Here is a 21776-nt window from a genome sequence, read left to right as displayed (position 1 = left end):
GCCTCTCCGGGGCCCAGCAGGTGCCTCGAGTGCCCTCAATTCATTATTGTGAACAAATAGAAGGCTGGCGGCTAGGCGGTGCTGTGAAGAGGCCTGGTTTATAAATCAAAAGAAAAGTGCTATCTTTACGGGCAAATACCTCCTGCGTGGTTACTAGGTCAACACCTGAGTAACATCTTGACCATGTCAACACTTTCTACCCTCTCTGCTGTACAGTATCTCCAGTGCCCAGAGCCGTGGACCGCACTTGGTAAACACTCAATAGATCAATGAAATGTATGTTGAGTGAATGACTGACATGTTTACAATATAAACATATCTCTCAATTCTTAAGGAATTCTGTCCACATTGTTAATATATATTCCACCTTCTCACCCTTCTCTCTTCTACCACACAAAACCCAACTATAAAATCATTTGCTTCACAGCCTCAGGCTATGCCCATTCTATTCTAAAAATTTTACATTTTTTCCCATTGTTTAAATTTGTTGTTTTATTTCCAGCTTTTTGGGGTACCTTAAATTGTAACTTTCAAGAACCTGGTTTCTACCAGGGGTAGGCAAGCTGATTTTAACTCTTATTAGCTTCATTTGAGTAGTTCTTTGTCAGCACAAGAATTTTAAATTCTTAATCTCACTACTTTTCTTCTTTTGCCAGATTGTACCCTTCATGCTTCAGGGGTGAAATTAGAATTCAAAATAGGAACAAAGACAATAACCCAAGTTGAAGCTGAATAATCACAATCGTTTTCCAATATTTAGGAGCTGTTCAAATCTTACTGACCAGCCTTTCAATGACTCAGGTTAGAAGTTACAAATATTCAGTTTGTGAATAGCCCAGGCTCAGGACTGGCTTTTCATGATGCATTCTCTCTTTAATTTACTACTAACTAATCAGTTTATTCCAAAACCAAATTGTAGTCCTCACCTCATCTCCAGTTCATGCAGCCAACCCCTGTTATGAAACAGCTGCCCCAATTCAACTGCTGTTCAACAATTTCCATTCTTTCTTTACTAAGAATTGTGCACTCTTTCTGAAGGGCTGTTCTAAACCTTCACCTCCTGGTCTGGCTGCTAAGAAAGCACTCACTGTGACAGCTCCTGGAGTAAGGACGGGGAAGGAACCCTGGCCGTGTGGGCACTGCATCCTTTTCTTCAACTAGGATGTGACCCCTTTAGAGCAGGGGCTTTACTTTGAGGTCATCTTGGTATCCCCCAGTGGGGTCCGGGCCAGGGGGCTGTGGGGAGTGTGTGTAGTTGCAACAGGACTGATGTCGCAACTTCCAACACTGGATGGGAAACACTTCCACACAGTCGAGAGATACAGCAATGCTTAGGGATTCTTGGGATGTTTGCATTTCCAGGGTGTCCATCCAGACCTATTGGGGAGACGTAGATGAATGCTTCGGCACCTCAGACAATGAGGGAGAAATTCCATCAGCAGGAAACGTGAATCCTGCCTCCAAAGGCCTGGGTTAGCGCTTCACAGGTACCGCTAAGAAATGTGAAAGCTTCTGATTCTCGACCCAGAAGAATGTGTGTGTACACAAAACTTGGCATTCATTTCAGGAGGCCTTTAAGGCCAAATTTCTATGGGAGTTTTTCACTGCAGGGATGGAGGTAAGACAGCAAAACAGAACAAAAGCCAACCCCGGGGCATTCTGCCTGGGGAACTGAAACAACGGTGACCACTTCAGACACTACGGGTCTGCTAGGTGACAGCTCCACCCCTAGTAAGTGAGCTTCCATTTGAAATAAAATCTCATGGTCAAAGGCAGAGGTTTTCTGGTGGCCACCAACCATCGCTGAGATAAAAAGCTTTGTTAAGGTGCAACTGGGCTGCGATGAGTCATCAGTTCAGTCCAGCCCTCAAAAGCAATGTCCCTTCCCACCGGTCTCCGCACACAAAACCTCCCTGTCTGGCACTGGTGCTCGGTTTAGTGCTACTGTGGATGCTAGGGAACCGAAGCAGCGTTAATGGTTTGACTCGGGAGCATTTGCGCCGACGGAGCTATCGGTTCACACACAGCTTCTCACCAGCCCTGAACTTGCTGCTGTGGAACCACTGAGCATCTGTCCACATCTCCAGCACAGACCTGTGTTTTCAGAGGCTTCTGACCCCACTTTAAACACTCAGGGCTGAAACCTGGGGGAAATGGTCTGGGTGATATCATAATTTATTTAATTAAAGGAACTGCATGCTGCAGGTGCTAAACAGATGGTCTTGATAAATGCTGACCTTAAACTACCCAGAGGACAAAGCCTAAAAAAAAGAAAATTAACCTTTCCATTGGAACCATAAAAAATGACATCAGAATGTATGGATTTTGTCTTCAGAGCTTTCAAGGGAACAATCTGTCCTCCTTCTGTCACCTGTCAGGTGCCTCCTAACACCTTTCTTCTCCTTCGCGCCCACATGCAAACACCCAGGCCTGGTGCCTCTGCATCTTTACTGAATGGCTCTTGTATCAATTGAGTTTTCTGCACATTCACTGCCACCCAGCCAGTCCCACAACATCATGTTCCACCTGGACTGTCATAACCTTCAACAGGACCCCTATCTACTCTTGCTCTAAACCATTTCAGACTCCCTGCAGGCAGCCAGTGATCTCTTCAAAGCACAAGTCTGATTCCATCTCTCGCCTACTTAAAAATCCTCTGTGAGCTCCATCCTTGGCGTTAGAGGCTGCTCTAAAGACCTCAACCCAGGAATGGTCCCTTTGCCCACTCCCTCTCCATGTTGTAACTACCGTGGTCCTCTTCCACCTCCTTAGTTCACCGTGCTACCTCCTGCCTTAGGACCTTTGCACATACTTCTCTCTCAGGAAAGCCCCCCATGCCCCACACACCCAGCTCAACAACTACTCTTCTTCAGACCTTCAGATTTCAACTCAAAAGTCGTTTCTTCAGGTAAGGCTTTTATGACCAAGCTCCTCCATTTTCCTACCCACTGTTTTTTCTTCACAGCACTTGGCACCATTTTATTTACAGGTTTGTGAAATCTTGATTCACGTGGTTTTGTACCCACTTCAGCCTGCAAGACCCATTTAGTTTAGAGGCAAGGAGTGTTTCCTTAAAAACTAGCACCAGGACAAAGTAGGTACTCAAAAATGTGTACTGAATAAATCCAATCATAACACACAGGGTACAGTCTGAACAGTAGGATAATTTTTCACATTCGCCTCAGAGAAATGCAAGAGGCCCAGAGAGAAGAGGGAGATGAGAAACATGTTTCTCTTGTCTTGACCAAAGGTAACTTGTTCTGCTGGGCGATCCTAGAGGAGGAAGTAGTCCAGGCTAAAAAAAAAAAAAAAAAAAAAAAAAAAAAGGCACCAGGCTGCAGCGGACATTCGTGTCTGAAACACGGCAAGTACACTGCCAAGACCTGCACAGGGTGGGACCCCAAGGACGAACCTGCCAGAGCAGAGGCAGAACCTACATCTGATAAATGGGGTTGTTCTAGACTCTCTTAGGCCATTTATTGGAATCCAAAAAACCCTGGAAGTGTGGATCGGCATTAAAGGCAAGGCAGGTGTTTCATAGCCAGTCGAGGATGTGTAATCAAAATCAAAGTAAAAGAACCAGAAGGAGGAAGGGAAACTCTGGAGTCAGAATCTTCCCTAAAGGAGATGTTCTTCTACTGTATCTCAGCTCACAGGTCAGTTTTTATTAAAGGGAGGCAACAGTCCCTTATCTATGCTCTCATGATTTATAAGTGATACCTTAAATTGCTTAGTTAATATTTACCTGCACACTTAAAGCGTTTGGCTCTCTTGATCTATAAAGCATTCTTGTTGATGTTAGTTCGTTGGACAGTCTTAGAATGCTAGCTTGTTTTCGGCAAATGACAGAAATGACCCTGGATCCACTGGCAAATTTTAGTAAGTCAGTTGGACCAAAAACCAAGTGATAACCACCTCCTACAGCTATTAAATGAGCATGTGGCTCGGTTCTGATATCAGCACTAATAAAATACAGCAAAGGAAATGGTAACTGGTGATGCTCCAACACATGTCTAGAAGGCTTGTCACCTGAACTGTGCGACATTCAGAATACAGCTAGCTTTGTCACTCTGTCCTCAATTTCACTCCCAGGAACCGGGTTTTAACGTCTCCAGCTCTCTGTAAAAGGCCATTTGATGACTTAAATACTCTCAAACAATTGCAATATTCAGTCATCCTTTGTCCATAAGTCATTTTGAAAGCAAAATCATCAAGAGATCACCATCACTCCATGAGAGCTGAGCGGCTTAAAACCGCAAACACATTAAAAAGGAAAACTAGGTACTTTTTATTATCGTTAACCTATTTGACTTGGAGGGGAATCCACCCCAGACGTTTGAAAGAGATTCCACTGCCGGGAAGATTCCACTGCCGCTGCAACTTCCGAGTAAACCTCAAGAATAAATCTCATCACTTAGGCAAGAACTGATAAGACAATCTCTTCCTAGGATTCTCAGTCCTGAAAGGATGACTTCTCACTCAACTTCCCGACGCTAACTTTTCAGAAGGAAAGTTAATACAGGCGACCCTAGGGATGCAATGCAGACGCTCTGTGCAGAAGGCACTGGAACCCACCCGCCCAGCTCGGCCCGGGCCGCCGCGCCCGAGGGGCAGGAGGGGCGCGCGGTGGGAATGGGGGCAGGTCCGGCCGGGGGCGCGGCCGGGTCAGCGGGGCCGCGGCCCAGGCTCCGTGACGAACGTCCCGAGGCGCCCGACCGAGCCTCGCACCGGGGAGCGTCGGGCGGCGGACAGCGCGTCCCGGAGGAGCCCTCGGCGCGGGCGGCGCCGGCACAAGTTAGTTTGGCGGCCCCCGCGGCCCGGCCGCAGCCCGGAGAGGGGCCGGCTCCGTCCGGGCCGCGGGCGGGGCGAGGGCGCCCCCTCGGGAGGCCGGAGGGAGGCCGGTCCGGGGCGAGGCCTCGGCGGCGCATCTCCGGGTCTCCCGAGCCCAGGGGGCGGCGCTGTCCGCGGGGGCCGGGGGCGGGGCCCGGCGGGCGGCTGGGGGCGCCGGGGACCCGGCGGCTGGGGGCGCCGGACGCGCGGGGGCGGGACGGCCGGACCCAGGGGCCTGGTCCGCACGGGCGGCGGCGGCGGCCGCGGCCCCTCGGCTCCGCCAGGCCTGCGCGCGCCACAGGCCGCAGCCTGGACCAGCCCCGGTCCCCGGCCGCCGCCGCGGTGGTCCCGGCCCGGACGAGGCGGCGGTGGGCGGCCCGGCCCGGCTCTCCTCCCGCCTGCGGTCCCGGCGCCGAGGGAGGGCGGCCGCGCAGCCTCCGCCGCAGCGCGGGGCGGGGAGGCGCGGGGGCCGGGGCGGGACGCGGGGGTCGGCGCCCCCTACCCGCCGCGCCACCTACCCGCCGCGCCACCTGCGGAGCCCGCGCCGCGACCCGCCGCCCCGCTCCCGCCACGCGCGCGAACAAAACAAGTTGCAGGTCGCCGCCGCCGGAGGGGGGCGGGCGGGTCACTCACCCTCATTCTGCTCAGCGGGCTGGGCTCGTCCGGCCGCGGGGACAGGGAGGACCAGAGGACCACCAGCCCCAGGAAGCTGCCCACCACCAGCAAACTGCGTAAGAGGAGCCCAATCTTCAGCCTCATCTTCCTCCGGCGGCGAGAGACACACAGCCCGGCGCAGCCGCCGCCGCCGCCGCCGCCGCCGCTCTCCCCGCCCTCCTTCCCCCTCCGCGCTCGCCGCCTCCTCCCGCCCCCGCCGCCCGGCGGCCGCCCTCGCCGCCGCCTGCCCTTCCAGCCGCCGATCCGGAACTCCCCTCGCGCGGCCGCCCCTCCCCCGGCGGCCCCGGCCCCCCGCGCGCCCCCGCTCCCGCGCACCCGGCCCGCGCGCGCCCGCCCGCCCCCGGCCCCTTCTCCCGCCGCTGTCCGCTGGACCCCGCCAAGTCCGGTTACCGCGCAACTAACTCCCACTCTCCCAAGGGCTGTCCTCAGCCTGGGCCCCTCTGCTCAGCCCTTCAGGCTTCCTGGCTCCCCAACTTTTATTGTCCTTTGGGGCCATTACTCTGTCCTCAATGCCTGTCCCCCGGCCCTGGGCACCCCCCCCCCAGACCCCCAGCCCCCCAGCCCCCCAGCCCCCGCCGCGGGGCTGGCAGGAAGCAAACCAGGAAGTCAGGGCTGCCGCTGCCGCAGCTCCACGTGGCTGATTCATAGCTGGGAGGGTTTTTTTCTTATTGATCTTGCTTTTTTTCGCGCGGCTCCTTAAGGAGGTGGATTTGTAACCGAAAGGCCCAGGTGTGATGTGCAAATATCACCGGACTGCAGGAGCTCTCTCGGAAGGCCGGTAGTATGTCGCCTTCCCTGGAGCTAATTAGAAGAAAGCCCATCTGGTGCGAATAAGCAGTATCAACCTTGCTCAAGGGCTAAGTTTCTGTTCCGAGGACCCAGGATTTGGGGGGTTTTCAAACAATATTCCGCCGTCATTGCCTCCCGCAGACCTAATTTTTGCCACTTGAATGGAGTTTCCTTGATTTCTGTGTCTCAGACGCCTTTCAGCCTGAGACCTAGATTACACAGAAGAAAATAATTGTGCACACCTCTCCCAACGAAGATGTCAGTCACCTCACTCTAGTGCCCAGTGTACCCAGTTACCATCCTAAGCTGCCTACTTTAAGTTGAACAGAATGTGTATTATCCCATCCTGAATTGTAGGATGGTGGAAGTTGATTCTTCTTCCTAACATTGTCTCCTATCTGCAAGTACTTTAAAAGGAGTGAAACCTGGTTATTTAAATTTGCAGAATGAAATAGAGAGCTTGAATCAAGATAAAGAATTGTACCAAGTGAACTCTATGTACTTCATAGTTTGGGTTCTGCTAGTATATTGAGGAATTGTGTAGACGCCATGATTTCAGAATTTCCACAAGATATTTGCAGTGATACTCTCCTGAACAACATAAGAAGATGCAGAAAGGACAATATAGTCAAGTCTGTTCCTGACTGGATGATTGTACACAGTAGTGCACACAAGCCCACGACATAGAGCACCTGCAGGAGGGCTGTTGCGTTGCATACAAGCCCCTGTCTGACTCAGCATTTTTAGCAATCACTTAAGTCAAAAAACAGTTGCTTTTAATATAAGATAGGGGAGACTTTGCTGAAGACTTTTTTTTTTTATTAAAAAGCTCTGGAATATTTAATTGACAAAGTATGAACCAGCTGGGTAATGCAGAAAGCTAATGCCCCACTCCTGGGTCAGTTTGGGTCCATGTGGGGACCCAGGAGTCACCTGTACCCACATGATTCTGACCCAGGTGATCTGTGCACCACCTTCGGGCAAACAGTGAAAGGAAGAGGTGCTTGGGCAAAAGTTTATTTAGATAAATTTGCAAGGCAGGAGTAAGATCATTTGTGGACCCAACTTGAGCTGTTCACAAGTGAGGTGAACTCCTTTGCAAAATAGACTTCCCCAGACAGACTGGGCTTGGAGCAGGTGCCCTTCAAGGGATCTTATTCTGATCACATGAGGGAGTAATGCCATTTGAAATCAGTAGCCGAGGTCCAGCAGGAGTAATTAAACTTTTCATTTGTGCTCATTTTCAGTCAGAGGAGACAGTTTTTTATTATTAAGAAAACAAAGTTTTATTTTTACTGTTAGGAGCATGGTCGGGCAGGAGTGCAAATAGATAGGATCTATATCACTGGCTAACGTAATCAGAAGTGTTGGGCGGAAGTGGTATTCAGAGAAGACCCTGCCACCCCGTTTAAGTTTTGCACAGAGAACTGAAAATGTGTGAAAGGACACAAAGTTAGAAATTGGCTAGTGGGTACATAGTTGTCAAAGGCCATCCTTCTCTGAGTCCTAACAATGTTTAAAAGAAACTAAAAGTATACCTTAAAATACATGCCTGTGGCAACATTTGCTGGGAGGCAGCCTCTGCCAAGTTGACACAAGTCTGTTTAGAAAATGAAGAGCTACACATTCCGAACCTAGGTCAGGGTCAGTCATGCCACCTCTCTGACCCTGGAGCTCTTATCTGCCAAGTAGTGATTACAATACTCTGCAATACTCACCTCACCGTCTCATCAAAAGGAATGTTGGAGGTCAAGTATGTTTGCAAATACAAAGTTCAGATAGAGGGATGGGGCAGGTCAGTGTGTCTAGGTACAATTCTTTTTTTTTTTAGTGAGTGCTACTGTTACTCTATGACAGGGTCTGTATGCAGGGAGTATTTCTGGTTTGTTTAACCTGGGGTTCACTGAAGAAGAGGGTTTAGACCAGAACGTAACTGGAGGGACGGAGGGGACAGCCACGAGAGCAATGACCTTGGTCCGGTTGATACAGGAAAAAAATTGTGGGGCGATTGAGGGTAGGGTAGTGTTTATGTGTGGGTAGGAAGGGCTATGTGCAAACTCTGTATTTAATGCTCAATTCTGTTGTGAACCTGAAACTGCTGTAAAAGCATAAAGTCTATTTCAAAAAAAAGAATTTAAAAAAAATTGTTGGGTAAGAGGATGGCCGTGTCCCAGATCTTGGTTGAGTCCCTGGCATGCACCTGCCGAGTGTGGGTCCTTGGTTTCAAGGAAAGAATTCAAGAGGGAGACACAGTCAAGTAAAGGTAGATTTATTTAGAGAGATGGACACTCCATAGACAAAGTGCAGGCTGTTTCAAAAGGCAGGAGAAAGGCCAGCTGCTATAGGTAAAAGTAGATACACACTCCATAGAGTGTGTCCCGCCTCGGAGAGGAGAGCGCCACTGAGGTGTGAGGTGGTTCGTTTCTGCGGGTTCCTGGGAGGATTATTCCAACTACTTTGGGGAAGGGGCTGGGATTCTCAGGAGTTGGGCCACCGCCCACGTTTTGACCTTTTACAGTCGGCCTCAGAGTGCCCTTCAGCATGTTACTGTATTACAATGAGCGTGTAATGAATCTCAAGGTCCTGGAGGTCAGATCCCGCCATCTTGGGCCGCGGGGCCTGCCGGGAGCGCGGCCTCCGCCATGTTGGTGTTGAGCGCCCCCTGCCTTCCTGGCTCAGGGTTACGGGGTCACGTGCGGTGGAGGAGGACACGGTGCCTTCGGCTGGGGGCTCAGAAACCAGGTAATGAGGGCAGATCATTGTTTTGAGTGCCGGGCATGTGCGAGAGGCTCCACGCGTCCCTCCACCTGCTCTTCACCTGAGCTGAGCGGGGCTGGACTGCGTTGTTCTCAAGCTGGAAGTCAGCGCAGGCGTTTCTCAGCACAGAGTTTCGCCGCGGCATCCAGGCCGTGCTGCTTGCCAAGCCTCGCTAGCCTTCTGGACCCGGAATATAAATAAGTGCTCTCGGACAGGATGCGAAAGGTCAGGGCCTCGGGGTCTGTGGGTTTTACCTTCTTCCCCCCCGTGTCTGCCCCGCTCCCGGGGACCCAGCCCCGGAACCCAGCCAGGCTGCAGTTGAGAGGTGCGGGGCCCGGCCCGGGGCGCTCCCTCCCTCCTCCGTTCAGTGTCCTGCAGCCACGCACAGCTTGGGAATCTCGGAGTCTGTCTTGAACTCCCTTGCCTTCAGGCCTTTGTACGGGGAGTTCTTTTTGCTCTAAATGACACTTTCAACAAAAATCTTCCCACACTTCCTCCCATGTCCCTCCCGTCCCCTAGGGCCCTCCCCACAGAGGTACTGGGACAGACACCTTACTGGACGCTTCCATCCCCTCCTCAACTTTTCCTTCCCTGATAATTACCACTATGTTGTAAGTGCTTTAGTATTTTTTTTCCACTCAAAGTTAAGAAAGTACATGAGAATGGAGCCTTTTCTGTCTCGTTCATCATTGTATCCTATATGTAGCAAGGGTTCAGTAATTATTTTTTGACTAAATGAATACTTGGACTGTCAATGTAAACAGAAGGTGAAGCTTAGAAGAGGGGTCAGGGCTGCTTCAGCCGCTGGTCCTACTTACCTGGATGTTCTCCTTCCAAGGAGAAAACTTTGGAGGTTTAATTAGAAAAGTGCTTACGTTAGCTGTCATGGTCGCTGTCATGGTCACCGTCATCAGCTGGTAGGCTGTTGGCTCCTCTTATTCTGAATCCTGCTAGGGTTACTTGGGACTAAGAAGGAAGCAATAGTCTTAATTTAAATTCAGATTTTTGTATCTACTGAGATTCCCCCCACCCCTGAAAAAAAAAAAAAAGAAAAGAAAAGAAAAGAAAAAGAAGGAAATTAAGTTGTGTTGAAATAGGAGCTTATAGCCATGGGCAATTATTATCTGCAGGTTACATCAGACTCAGTGGCTCCGTTTCCTCCTACCTATTCTGTAAACCATTTGATGACTTCTTTTCCAAAGAGGAGAATCAGTGGTAGTCTTTTTAAGTCAAGAATATATTTAGTTTAGAAAATAATTTCTATTTAAATATTTTAAAAACTATTTGTAGTATGTTAAGAATATATTAATTTTGTGCAGGGTTCATTTGTTATTTCTGGCTGTATAACAGATTACCCCCCAACTTAGCATTTTAAAACAACAGACTTCCTATTTCACTGGATCCTGAGGGTCAGGAATCCAGGAGAGGCTCAGCTGGGTGGTTTTGGCTCAGCTTCTCTCCCGAGGCTGTTGCCAGGCTGTGAGCCAGAGGTGGGGGAGGAGGGGCTGCGGTCATGGCTCCACTGGGCCTGGAGGCACCCGCTTCCACGTTCACTCCCAAGGCCAAGAGGCAGGCCTCACTGCCTCACTGGCTATCGTGGGATACTTCAGGTCCTTGTCACAGGGCTGCCCAGAACAGCAGCTGGCTTCCTTTGGAGGGAAAGCTCTGAGGGAGGGAGGAAGAGAGAGAGGCTCCAGGAGCTGCAGCCTGGTGCAGTGTGGGAGGGACCCACACAACGGTGTGCGTACTGAGAGGCCAGGGTCTTTGGAGGCTTAAGAACAACATTGGAAACCAGAACACTAGCTTTCTTCATTTATTATTTCTAGTAGCTCTGTTACCATTATGCTGTGCCGAAGTCTTTCAGAAAGAATCCACATCTTAAATGCTTGTTTCTGATTATCTTGAAAAGAAAAACTCTGGATACTGTCTTCAGCTCTAAAATGAAGCAGTTGGACTGAAGACTCCCAATACTGAAATTCTGAGATTGCCCTGTGATGTCCCTATGTGGTTGAGATGTTTAAATTTATACTCCTGTGTGGAGTTCAACAAAGTCAAATTCTACCTCTATACTGTTTTTTTTTTTTTTCTGACATGGATTACGACTTCTATAATAAGCTTAAAGAGATGGGTAATTCCTGAGCTGTGCTCATCTGGAATAGAGACTGTTGTCGCCAGGGTTTCGATTTGATGAGGCGCATGGTCTCCCATGGCACTGTGAAGGCCAAAATGCTTATTTAAAAGCCCTTGTAGATTTAGTGCCGTAGAACGCCGCCTCTCCATGATTCGGTACTGTTTTCAGACTGTCATCGTCCAGAAGAGCTCTTGTGACTTAACCATTTGTTTAAGAGGCGATTGAAACACATTCTGTCTCCTACCACTCTGGTTTGGAACCTTTCCACTGGCCTCCCATTGCGCTCAGAATTAAGCCCAAACCTCTCAATTTATTCCAAAGACCTTTGCGGGCCCGCCTCTGCTTCCCTCCACAGCCTCATGGCTGTCCCTTACTCCTCTTTTCCAACTTGACCTTCTCTCCTTTTCTGGAACCAAACTCTCTCTCCCTTCCAGGACTTCATGCAGATTCTTCCGTTCCTTGATTCCCGCCCTTAGTTTCAGCACTGACCACCTCCTAACAGCCTCCTGATCACCCTTCAGAGTCAGTTCACACATCGGTTCTTTCAGAAACCTTGGTTCTCATCACCTCGTCACACCACACTCCTTGCTGCGGGCTCTCAGAGCTCATGTCCACGCTGGGCCATGGCAGGCTGAGCTTGGTCAGTGTTTGTCACCCCCATCAGGCTGAGTTTCCTATGGTCAAGGTCCATGGTGTCTTCCTTAGCTGTTCGCAGTGCCTTGCACACAGGACGTGCCGCATGTGGGTGTGAGGGAGTGAACGGATAATTCACGTGGGCTTGGTTGCACCTGCTCACTCCAAGTTTCAGCATCCTGAAGCTTGGAGGTGTTGTGGCAGAAGATCATCGCGTGGATGTACAGACAGAGATGGTGTCCATGTTCGTTGTTCTGTTGTTAGAAAATAACTGAAGGAAAAGTGAGCTTTCTAGGCATCAGCAAGAGGCAACGTGGCACAGTCGGAAAATGAAAGGCTTGGAATTACTAGAAATGTGTCCCTGTCCAGCCTCTAGTTCCCAGATCATTTAGGATAATCTCTCTGCATAATCTGTCTGTAGTCTATACCTCAATTTCTTTATTTGTATGCAGTTCAGTATATCCCCTCTGAAATGTCTGAAAAGACTTCTAGGCATAGTCTGTTACTAAAAAGAACTCAATCGTTAAAAAAGGTAACTAATCAAAAATGTGTCAGATAGTTCTGTCACTAAAAAATAAAAATCTTGGGAACTGAAGCTACACACCGGCCCCCCTTCACCTCAGCTACAGAATTCTTTACCTCAGTTTCCCCTAATCTTTCCGAGTTTTGGTGTCTTCATTCAGCTTGATGATGGGTGTGGAAGTGGAGGTACTTTTTCTTCCTCGTGTTTTAATCATTTGGAATTAATAGATCTTAAAAGGCAATAATATCTAAATGTTTTGCAAAAGTATTTTCGAGGTCGGTGGCTTGGCCCTTCTCTAGGGGCTGGGGAAGGAGGGGGCACCATTCTCCATTTCTGTCTGACCAAAGTGAGGACTGTGGCCCCGGGATGACACACTGCACTGCCTGTCTACTTGCTCACATGGAAATTTATATGCACAAACTGTTAGAGGACTCACACTAATACCTTGACAAATTTCAGTTTTGAAGGTTTTTTTCATCTCATTTAACCACACTCTTGCTGAGAACTTGAGTCTTTCTTCAGTGAATTTCATACCTTAATTTCATGAAATTTTAGTACTTGAAGGGAAATTGGAAATGAGAGTCTAGCCAGCCCTCGTACTTGACGTATGACAGGCTGGCTTCTCTGTCCCTCTTACTGGCAGAGTTTCTTTCTGTTCCGCCTCCACTGCATCCAAGTTATGCTCTAAGAGATTATCAGTACAGTCATCCTTCAGTATCTAAGGGGGATTGGTCCCAGGATCCCTCGGACCAAAATCTGAGGATGCTCAAGTCCCTCATGTAAAATGGTGTATAGTCACATATAGCCTACGCACACCCTCCCATATACTTTAAATCACGTCTAGATTGCCTCTAATACCTAATACAATGTAAATGCTATGCAAATAGATGTAAATATGATGTAAATACTATTTAAATAGTTTCCATTTGCATGACAAATTCAAGTTTTGCTTTTTAGAAGTTTCTGGAATTCCCCCGCTCCCCCAAACACTTTTGGGCAGGAATGCACTGTCAGCAGACCACTGACTGTGTTACCAGAACAGAGCCTGGCTGGTCTTGAAGGCATCAGGTTCCTATACTAAAGAACGTGAGATTCTGGGCGATGCATTTTGCTGAACCTCTCTGGCCTGACCACAGTGGGTGTAGCTGGATAAACAGGGTCCCCGCGGGGAGGTGAAGATGTGTGGACCAGGGGACAGGTGCCAAGGACGAAAGAATGTTCTGCTTGTCCAGCGCAACCTGCAGCCAGAAAGGCACATGATGGGAACAACAGAGAAGTGCTTTGCACCATCTACTGAATGTTCTTGGTTAGTTAGAAATAACATTGGGTTATTTTTAGTAACAGACAATGCCTCCGAGCCTTTTCAGATGTTTCAGAGGAGATAAGCAGGGTTGCATAGAAATGAAACTGAGGTGTGGACTACAGAAACATATGCAGAGCGATTATCCCAAATGGTCCAGGACTTAGAGGCTGGGCGGGGAGTAGGTATCTCATAATTCCAGACCTTATGTTTCTGCCTGTGTGATATCTGTGCATCTTACCTTTGCCTGGAAATTTCATCTTTTTAGTGATTCTCTAACAACTGAACAATGAACAGTACATTTTCTCTTTATTTGAACGTGTGGGTCTCCGTTAAATGACTGCTTTGGAGAGTCACGCTGGGGAGATGTGAGTCAAGGGTGCTGGTCTTCAGAGGAGCTCACAGTCCTGTCATTTCAATAAGTGTACCTTTTGGCATATTGCAAAGAGTTTTGAAACTTGGAATTTTAATTCACTTTTTCTTTTTTTTAAATTTTGGAGAATGGCTTTTGAGGCCCTACTCTTACAGGATGTCTTCCATTTCTCAAACTCTGTAAAAATGATTTTCAGCAGATCAAATCACTTTTTTTATGCTCTTTCATTGTATATTTAATAGCTATTTCTATTTAGTCAGCATTTTTGGAGCACGTATCATGTGTCCACCATTGTTCCAGACGATGCGACATAGCAGTGAACTAGCAGAGCGAAACCCCTGTCCTCAGAGAGTCAGGCGATAAACAAGGCGTGTAAATTATTACATATTGTTATCAAGTTCTGCTGTGCCACTTTTGTGCCAAGCACCCCCCACGAGCTCAAAAGGTCAACTCGTTGATTTAGGTGGTGCGATGGAAGCTACCTGCTGTGGGGAGAAGTCAAGCCGGGTCGTGGGATTTGGAACGCAGGTGGGAGTGAGGGGAGGCTTCCATTTTCAGGAGTCCAAGAAGATGGTGCCTGAACAAGGCCTGCAGGGCTGAGGGGACGAGACACCTGGATATCCAAGGACAGGTGGCTCCGAGCTGAAAAGGCAGCAGGTGCGCAGGCCCTCAGGCAAGAACATTCCTGCTTGTTGTCGGAAAAGCAAGGACTGAAGAAGGAGGACTTTGGCTGAGAAACTGAGGGGGCCCCTTAGGTCCTTGTGACCACATGGCTTTAATTTAGAGTCAGATGGGAAGCCGCTGACAGTGCTGGGGGCCGCCTGACCTAACTCGTGTCTAAATAGGGTCATAGCCTCTGGCTTCCAGGCTTGGTAAGGAGAGGAGCGAAGGCAGAAGCCAGGACCATTAGGAGCCTGTGTTAATAACCCAGACGGGGGATCCTGGTGGCACGGACGAGGATTCTAACCATGGCCGGGGTTAGGACAGGTCAGCATCCGGATCTATTTTGATGATTCTTCAACCATTATGTTTCCAAATCATTGAAGTTGTGCTCCTTCCAGACTCTGTGTAAGTAGTTAAATTAATAACCTTTAAAACAAACTCTTTAAATGCTCTGGCGACACACATTATTTAAAGAAACTGTAAGCAATTACTTGGTAATTTGGTTTAGGTTTTCCTATGTACAGTACATCTTCCAGCAGAACTCACTGTACTCTGAGATAAAACCTCCTGCGTAACGATGGCGGTGTAGGTGCCAGGGACAACTGATCTGATGAAAACAACTGAAAGTGCCAGGCTTTTTAAGTGTGTCCATGGGTGACAAGAAGGAAAAGGAATCCTGAGGTCAAAGACTGAGCAGAGAAACCAGCTTTGGCCAAACCTGAGTTGCCTGAGTTCACGGATTTAGGAACAGAAAACAAACCCAGGGTCCATCCCAAAATGGAAAGTCTAATAGGACCTCAAAACCTAGGCTCCCCAAAGGTTTCCATCTCCAAGGTGGTGGAGAACTGTGGTGAGCCCATGCCCCTAAGGCGCAGAGACCCCTCTGTCCACACCCACCCCACACCATCCACCTAAAGCACTGCTCTCACATAGTGGCCCTCACGCTGGTTTGCAGCCAGAATTCACACTACCTGGATGGCTGGAAAAACCTCAAACTAAGAATTTCAAGTGATCCCAGACCACCAGTGTCACCAGGCATCTGAACAGCAAATGCAAATCCTTTCTGAAAGAACTCTCTTTACCTGACGCTTTGAAAAAAATGTTCTTTTTCTGTGTCGCTAAGAAAATGAGTCACTCACAGCTGAAAATCACTGAACACCCAAGGCCCCGGGAGGGAAAAAATACCGCAAAATCAGCTGTGTAAAAAACTTAGCAGTTAGAATGACTGTACACAGAACATAAAATAATCATATTTAATACATTTCAAGAAGTGGAAAGAGAGCTCTGAAAATATGAGCAAAATTGAGGAGAAGACCTAATTTCCAGAAGTTTACAAAAAAAGATGTTAAGTTAGTACATGGGTTAAATAGTGCGTTAGGATTTTTCTTGAAAGTTTCTTGTTGGCTTCTGGGCACTTGATTGTTTTCCTGTCTTCCAGGCCACTCGCTTGCAGCCTCGGTCACACATTCCACCATCTAAAAAGACAGCACCATTTACAGTTCAGTTCTAGTTCTTTTCCTCTTCCTCAGTTTTGAATCTTTGTGTGAATTGACCTGTTCACAAGCTTTCAACACCCTTAATAATTGCCATGTCAAAACTGGTAGCACAGACTTCTCTTCTGAGCATTAGGCCACTGGACATCAGTCTCGTTGTTCTTCGATGTTCTGTTAGAGCGTCAAAGGCAGCATTTCCAAAGTAGAATTCATTTATTTTCCCACCAAACCTTCTGTTCTTCCTAGGTTCCTGATTTAGACATCGACACTTAAAAAAAACAAATTTCTAAGACCTCTTTCATAGTATCTTCCACTTTTACCTTTCAGTTATTAACGAGTCAGGACCACCCCATCCCTAAGATTTCCTTTTGCATCTGTCCCCAGTGCTGTGATTCGGGTTTCCTTGTGGTGTCTTTATCATGTTCCCATCTTTTAGTCTCTTGTTTCTTAAAACCATTCTTCCTACCACTGCTAGCATGATTTTTCTGAAATACAGATTCAGTGATAATCACTCCTGGGGCAAAACCCTTTAGTGGTTCACCCTTAATGGTGGTAGTTCATCGCGTCTTGGAAGTCCAGTCCCTTCAAATGAAGCACTGACGCAGAGCATCAGGGACTTGTTTTAGTACATCCTGGAGATTGTGGGTTCCGTGGACTTTTTGATATGGACTGTTAGAAACCCAGATGGATGGTGGAGAAGGAGAAGATGCTACAGTACCCTCATAAATCAGTCCTTGATAGAAAATACATCCCCTAGGACAAAATGATGGGCGGCAGCCTACTCTCCTGCTTTGGATCTGAGAAGTGGCAGTAAGTGCAATAAAGTTCCTTTGCACAACCAGCTGAGCCAGAGATAAATGACTTCATCTGAGATTGAGCCAACTGAAGAGGTGAAAATAAGGCCCATAGAAAAGGTGCTACAAAACCAGGGAACAGGAATTTGGAAGTTTTTAAGACTTTGAGGAAGAACATAAATGAACTAGGGTAGACTAATGGCTATGACAAACAGCCCCACAATTTCAGGGGCTTCATGCAGTGAAAATGTGTCCCATCCCAGTCCCAGCCTCTGTGGGTCGGTTGAGGGGAAGGGAAGGGACTCGGCCAATCCCAGCCCTTTGGGAACCCAGGCTGTTCCCATTCAGTGCACCTGCCACCCCCTGAGGACTCCACGTCCTCTCCTGGATGTGTTTTAAGAGCCAGGCAGGGCAGCGAGCAGCCCTTCTCCCCAGTTTTCTTGGTCAGAACTCGGCCACATGTCTGTTGGTAGGTGAGTTGTTAAATGGTATATTTGGTCCTTCAAATCATGTTTTAGAAAATATTTAGTAACCTGGGAAAATGGAAACAGTAAGTGGGGAAAAAATATGATACAAAAGTGAATGCATTCTGGTTCTTACTCATTAATAAAATAATACCTTTGTATTTTAAAAAGACTGAGGAAATAACCCACAGGCATTTTGGAATAGTGGAATTGTTGGGAACCTACTCAATACTTTTCTTTCTCAATTAAGTGATTAATAATGAAAGTGTTACTTTTTAAAATAAACATTATCAAAAAATTTTTCAGGAAAGAAAATGGTGTGTCTTTAAAAGATTTCTATCCTCCTGGAAATTACCTGTCAGAGGCCTTGTACATAGTAGGTGCTTAATACGTATTCATTGACTGAATAGAGTAATTAAATGGAAAAGGCCTAAGAACAAAAATGTGAAGCAACTGTTATTTCCTCAGTGATGCTATGTATATGTGGTGACGAATGAGCCAAATCATGGCACGTTCTCTGTATGATTGCCTGATTACAGGTTTACGACACCTGAGTCATACAGTCGGTGTGATGCCACCGTCAGTGAGTGACCTGTGTTAGTGTTTCCTGAACTTCACTCATCTCAGTACTGTTTATACCATTTTTAGGCATGTAGTTCATACATCACTGCTTTAATATTTTTCATCAAAATTATGTACTTGTATAAACGTAAGCTTAGCTTTGTACTAAAGGATGAGACCAGTAGAATTACAGGATTGTGGTATTATTTTTTCTACACATATTAAAATTACTACATAATTATCAAAATATAAAAATTTGTGTTCTACTTAATCATCTCTTTTATCCCCAAGTTTACTACCCTTTAGAAATAACTGACCTATCATATTTTATGTTTATGTGTTTAATGTTTTAGGTTAAAGTCTCTACGTGTCTGGGGACCATAAACAGTACAGGTTTGGCCCACCTGACAAAGTATCTTGTTTTATGGATGATGGTCTACTTTTTGGATTTATATCCATATATAGGTGAACATAAAGTGCTTAATAGGTGCTGTATGTAAGTTAACTTTTTTAAACAATCCTTTTAAACAATGAATGCACTATCTCCCCCTCACCCACCCCATTTTCAGTGGAATCCCATTGATATGACATAGAGTGTTTCTGTGGAAAAAAATTAGTTAATATCTGGAACATTTTTTAAAGGCCAGAATCCTTTGGTTTGCATGTAGCTCAAATGAGTACAATGGAGGGGTATCTGCTGTCTCTTGAGATCATAATCCTGTTCCCAGAGATGAAAAGTAACGACAGAACTGGCCATTAGTTTCGCATTTTGGATGAAGGTTTCTTTTGGAATGACGAAGAGAAGACAAACTTTGGGCTTTATTGCCCTTAAATTAAAAGCACACAGGGACTTGTAGAATCTACATGTGGGGAAGTCTTCAGGACAGAGACTGGTTTTGGATGATTTATGTGTTGTCTGAAAGTATGGGTGTGGTTTCTTGGTTATTCCTGGCTTTGTGGTTATTACTCTTAAGTCTTTCACTTTTTAGAAGCCAAGTGTTCAGAAGGGGATGGGAGCCAGGAAGGCCGGGTGAAGTCACAGAATAAAGCTGAGCTCTATCACCTCCGTCACCAGTGGAGTGACTTCACGGGTTACATTAGGTAGGTTAAGGTGGAAAAAAAAAAAACCCACTATTTTTCTTTTCCTGTGTTTTTAAAATCCCAACTACAAAGACTTGGAGGATCTCGGAGGACAAGAGCTGACTGATGACCTTTCACCATCATTGTGGGGCACAGACTGGGACCAACCCCTTTCCTGAGCACCGATGACCCTAATCACACTGGCTGAGCTGTTTGTTGTTGCTAATAGTTCGATGTGACTGAGTTTCCATCACTTTATCGTTCCATCATGTGATTCAACCATCGGGTGGATTATAATTATCCAACCAAGACGTGAGTGATGGGGAGAGGAAGACCCTAAGAAGAAGACCAGTTCTTTTGTATCGTCTTACTGGCCAGAAGCTGTGGAGTAGCTTGTATGTTTTTCTTCTGCGAGCTGGAAAGAACTATCCTAAGTCTCCAAGATAAAGGTAAAGAGCAAGGAAGTAGAGGAGGGAGACAGTCCTGATGGAGGGACCGCAGTCAGTGTCCCATTTGCCCCTGTGTCACAGGCCTGAGCCCTAACCCCGACTATATGTGATACACTGTAGTGGTCTCTCCCTCTCCTCTGACAGAGTCTGACCTTTCCTGTCCTTGGGTATGACTTCAACAGCCTGTTTCATATGTTCCTCTAAATTGCCTCATCATTTTGGAAGTTAGATGTAAGTTGTCAGTAATACATGGTGAATGTGTCCACACGTCTGACCAACCTCATTAGACTTTAAATGGGAATCGCAGAGACCCACAAGTGTACATCCCAGATGTCCTGGTGCCGAGAAATAATGGCCAGAACTCATAAATAAAATAATAGAAATGATTCTGTCTTACGTGGACTCCGGGGGAAAAAGAGAGATGCCCGATCTGGTACATCACTGGAGGAGCCCCAGCTGCGCATCCGTGCAGCCCTTGCACGGCTCCCAGGGAAGGACGTTGTTTGACTGTTGGTCTTTGTGGCCACGTTGCATGCCAGACAGTCATCTTCAGGGGACCACAGTTTAACATAGTGCAAGAGTCTCTTAGCTTTATAAACTGTGATAGGAGCAAATGAAACTATTTTACTTGCTTTTTTGGAAGAGGGGGACCAGAGGTCAAAGTAACTGGCCTGAGGACACACCGTGGTGGAAATAGGATTTGAGCCCATTTCTACAAACCTCCAGTCTAGTTTCCTTTACTCCATGGGAGCTCGTTTCAAGCTGAAGACAGGATTCATTTGTTCCATTTAATTAAGTCATCCTCAACGGAGCACGGGTGTTGGAGGTTCAGTGCTGGACAAGATGGAGAGGTGCCCTGCTTTCAGAAGCTTGTGGGCGCAGAGGGAGGGTGGACATTAAGCTCTATAACATGTATCATGATAAGAGACACTTGGATTCAGGACGTGATGCAGTGGAGGCACCTAATGCTACCTCATCTAGTGATCACAGAAGGCCTCCTGGAGGAGGTGACGTTGAATAGGTGACTGATTGAGGAGCGGGTGGTACCCAGTCAAGGAGGTAGGTGAGAGGGGGATACAGGAACAGGAAGAAGTCCTTATGGCTGGTGTGAGTGTTCCAGGCTGGGCAATGGTTAAACCAAGGATTTTAGAAGTCCTCCTAAGGACAGCAGGAAAGGGAGGAGAACAGACTCTTGGGGTGTAGATTGAGAGCTGCAGAGACCTAAGCACAAGTGAAACAGCCCGGAGCACACACAGTGCAGCTTAGAGCCCGTCGCCTACGAATACTTGTGAAGGTGTATGTGTTATATATGTACAATGTTAGGGATGCACAGATATTGATCTCCCTAAAAGTAGACTGAAGTGGGGAGAGGCCAGTGCTCTCCTGCAGTGTAGTCAGTCCACGTCTGCTGAGTAGCTGCTGCGCTCAAGGGCCTGTAGCCCTGGCACTGGGTGCTGCTGAAGACTCGGTGAGCAAGTGAGTACGCACCGAGGCCTGCTTGCCCCTTGCGCTCGGACTTGGGGTTATTGTGGGCTTCCTGGACGGGCATCCGAGTGGGAGACTGGGCAGAACAAAACAGAACAGCTGGACCCAGCTACAAACAGATATTATGCAGACTGGGGGGTTTTAGTTTTTAAAAAAGATTAAGAACAAATATCAGTTTTAAGCTACCAAATTCTTTTTTTATTTAAAAATTTGAGTGGACGCCATATGCCAGGCATTACGCCAGGGCTTTGAATTGAGGACTTTGCTGCCGGCCTCCGGGGAGCTTCCAAGCCAGCAGGAGCTGCAGTCAGACTAACAGGGCACCATCGTGAGCTGTGCCCTGGACAGGGGGTTAGAGTAATGTGGGCGGTGGCGTGAACCTTTGGAAGGTGTCACCACACAGGGCAAAACTAGAGCAACACCTTTTCTCCGTTTTTCTGCTGACACACTTTTAAATGAAATGGATAAAATCCAACACGTTTGTGTTTTTTTTTCCTAAAATCTCTAAGTAGAGTAAGATGTTCACTGAATCACTTTGCAGTACACCTAAAACTAACACTGTAAATCAACTACACTTCAATAAAAAATAAGAATTAAAAATAAAATTTAAAAAAGACTTCTAAGAGTCAAAAAAAAAAAAAGAGTAAAATGTCTACTAAAATGGTAAAGGTGATGTTCCACTTCCTGTTCGGAGAACTAACCTTTTGGTGATCAGAAAAGGATGGAGCAGGCAGCAAGTTGTACTCCAGAAATGAGCCTGTTTTCATCAGAGAGAG

At 47.3% G+C, this 21776-nt stretch overlaps 1 protein-coding gene and 1 long non-coding RNA gene across 3 annotated transcripts in view; one reads left to right on the top strand and one right to left on the bottom strand.

Annotated features, from left to right (window-relative positions):
- Positions 1-5680, bottom strand: part of GALNT7 (polypeptide N-acetylgalactosaminyltransferase 7) — a 94614-nt gene extending 88934 nt beyond the window's left edge. For both annotated transcript variants that reach the window (XM_032470885.1, XM_032470886.1), the window contains exon 1: positions 5464-5680. In XM_032470885.1, the coding sequence (XP_032326776.1) occupies positions 5464-5589 (126 nt within the window). In that variant the 5' untranslated portion in view covers positions 5590-5680. The remainder of the gene's footprint in view (positions 1-5463) is intronic.
- LOC116660758 overlaps positions 4297-21776 on the top strand; it is a 34584-nt gene continuing 17104 nt past the window's right edge. The window contains exon 1 of the long non-coding RNA XR_004316371.1: positions 4297-4794. This is a non-coding gene — a long non-coding RNA (uncharacterized LOC116660758). The remainder of the gene's footprint in view (positions 4795-21776) is intronic.

The sequence above is a fragment of the Camelus ferus genome, chromosome 31 (assembly GCF_009834535.1).
Source record: "Camelus ferus isolate YT-003-E chromosome 31, BCGSAC_Cfer_1.0, whole genome shotgun sequence".
Classification (NCBI taxonomy): Eukaryota; Metazoa; Chordata; class Mammalia; order Artiodactyla; family Camelidae; genus Camelus; species Camelus ferus.
Note: the sequence above shows the minus strand (reverse complement) of the source record. Positions and strands in the feature narration are given on the sequence as shown.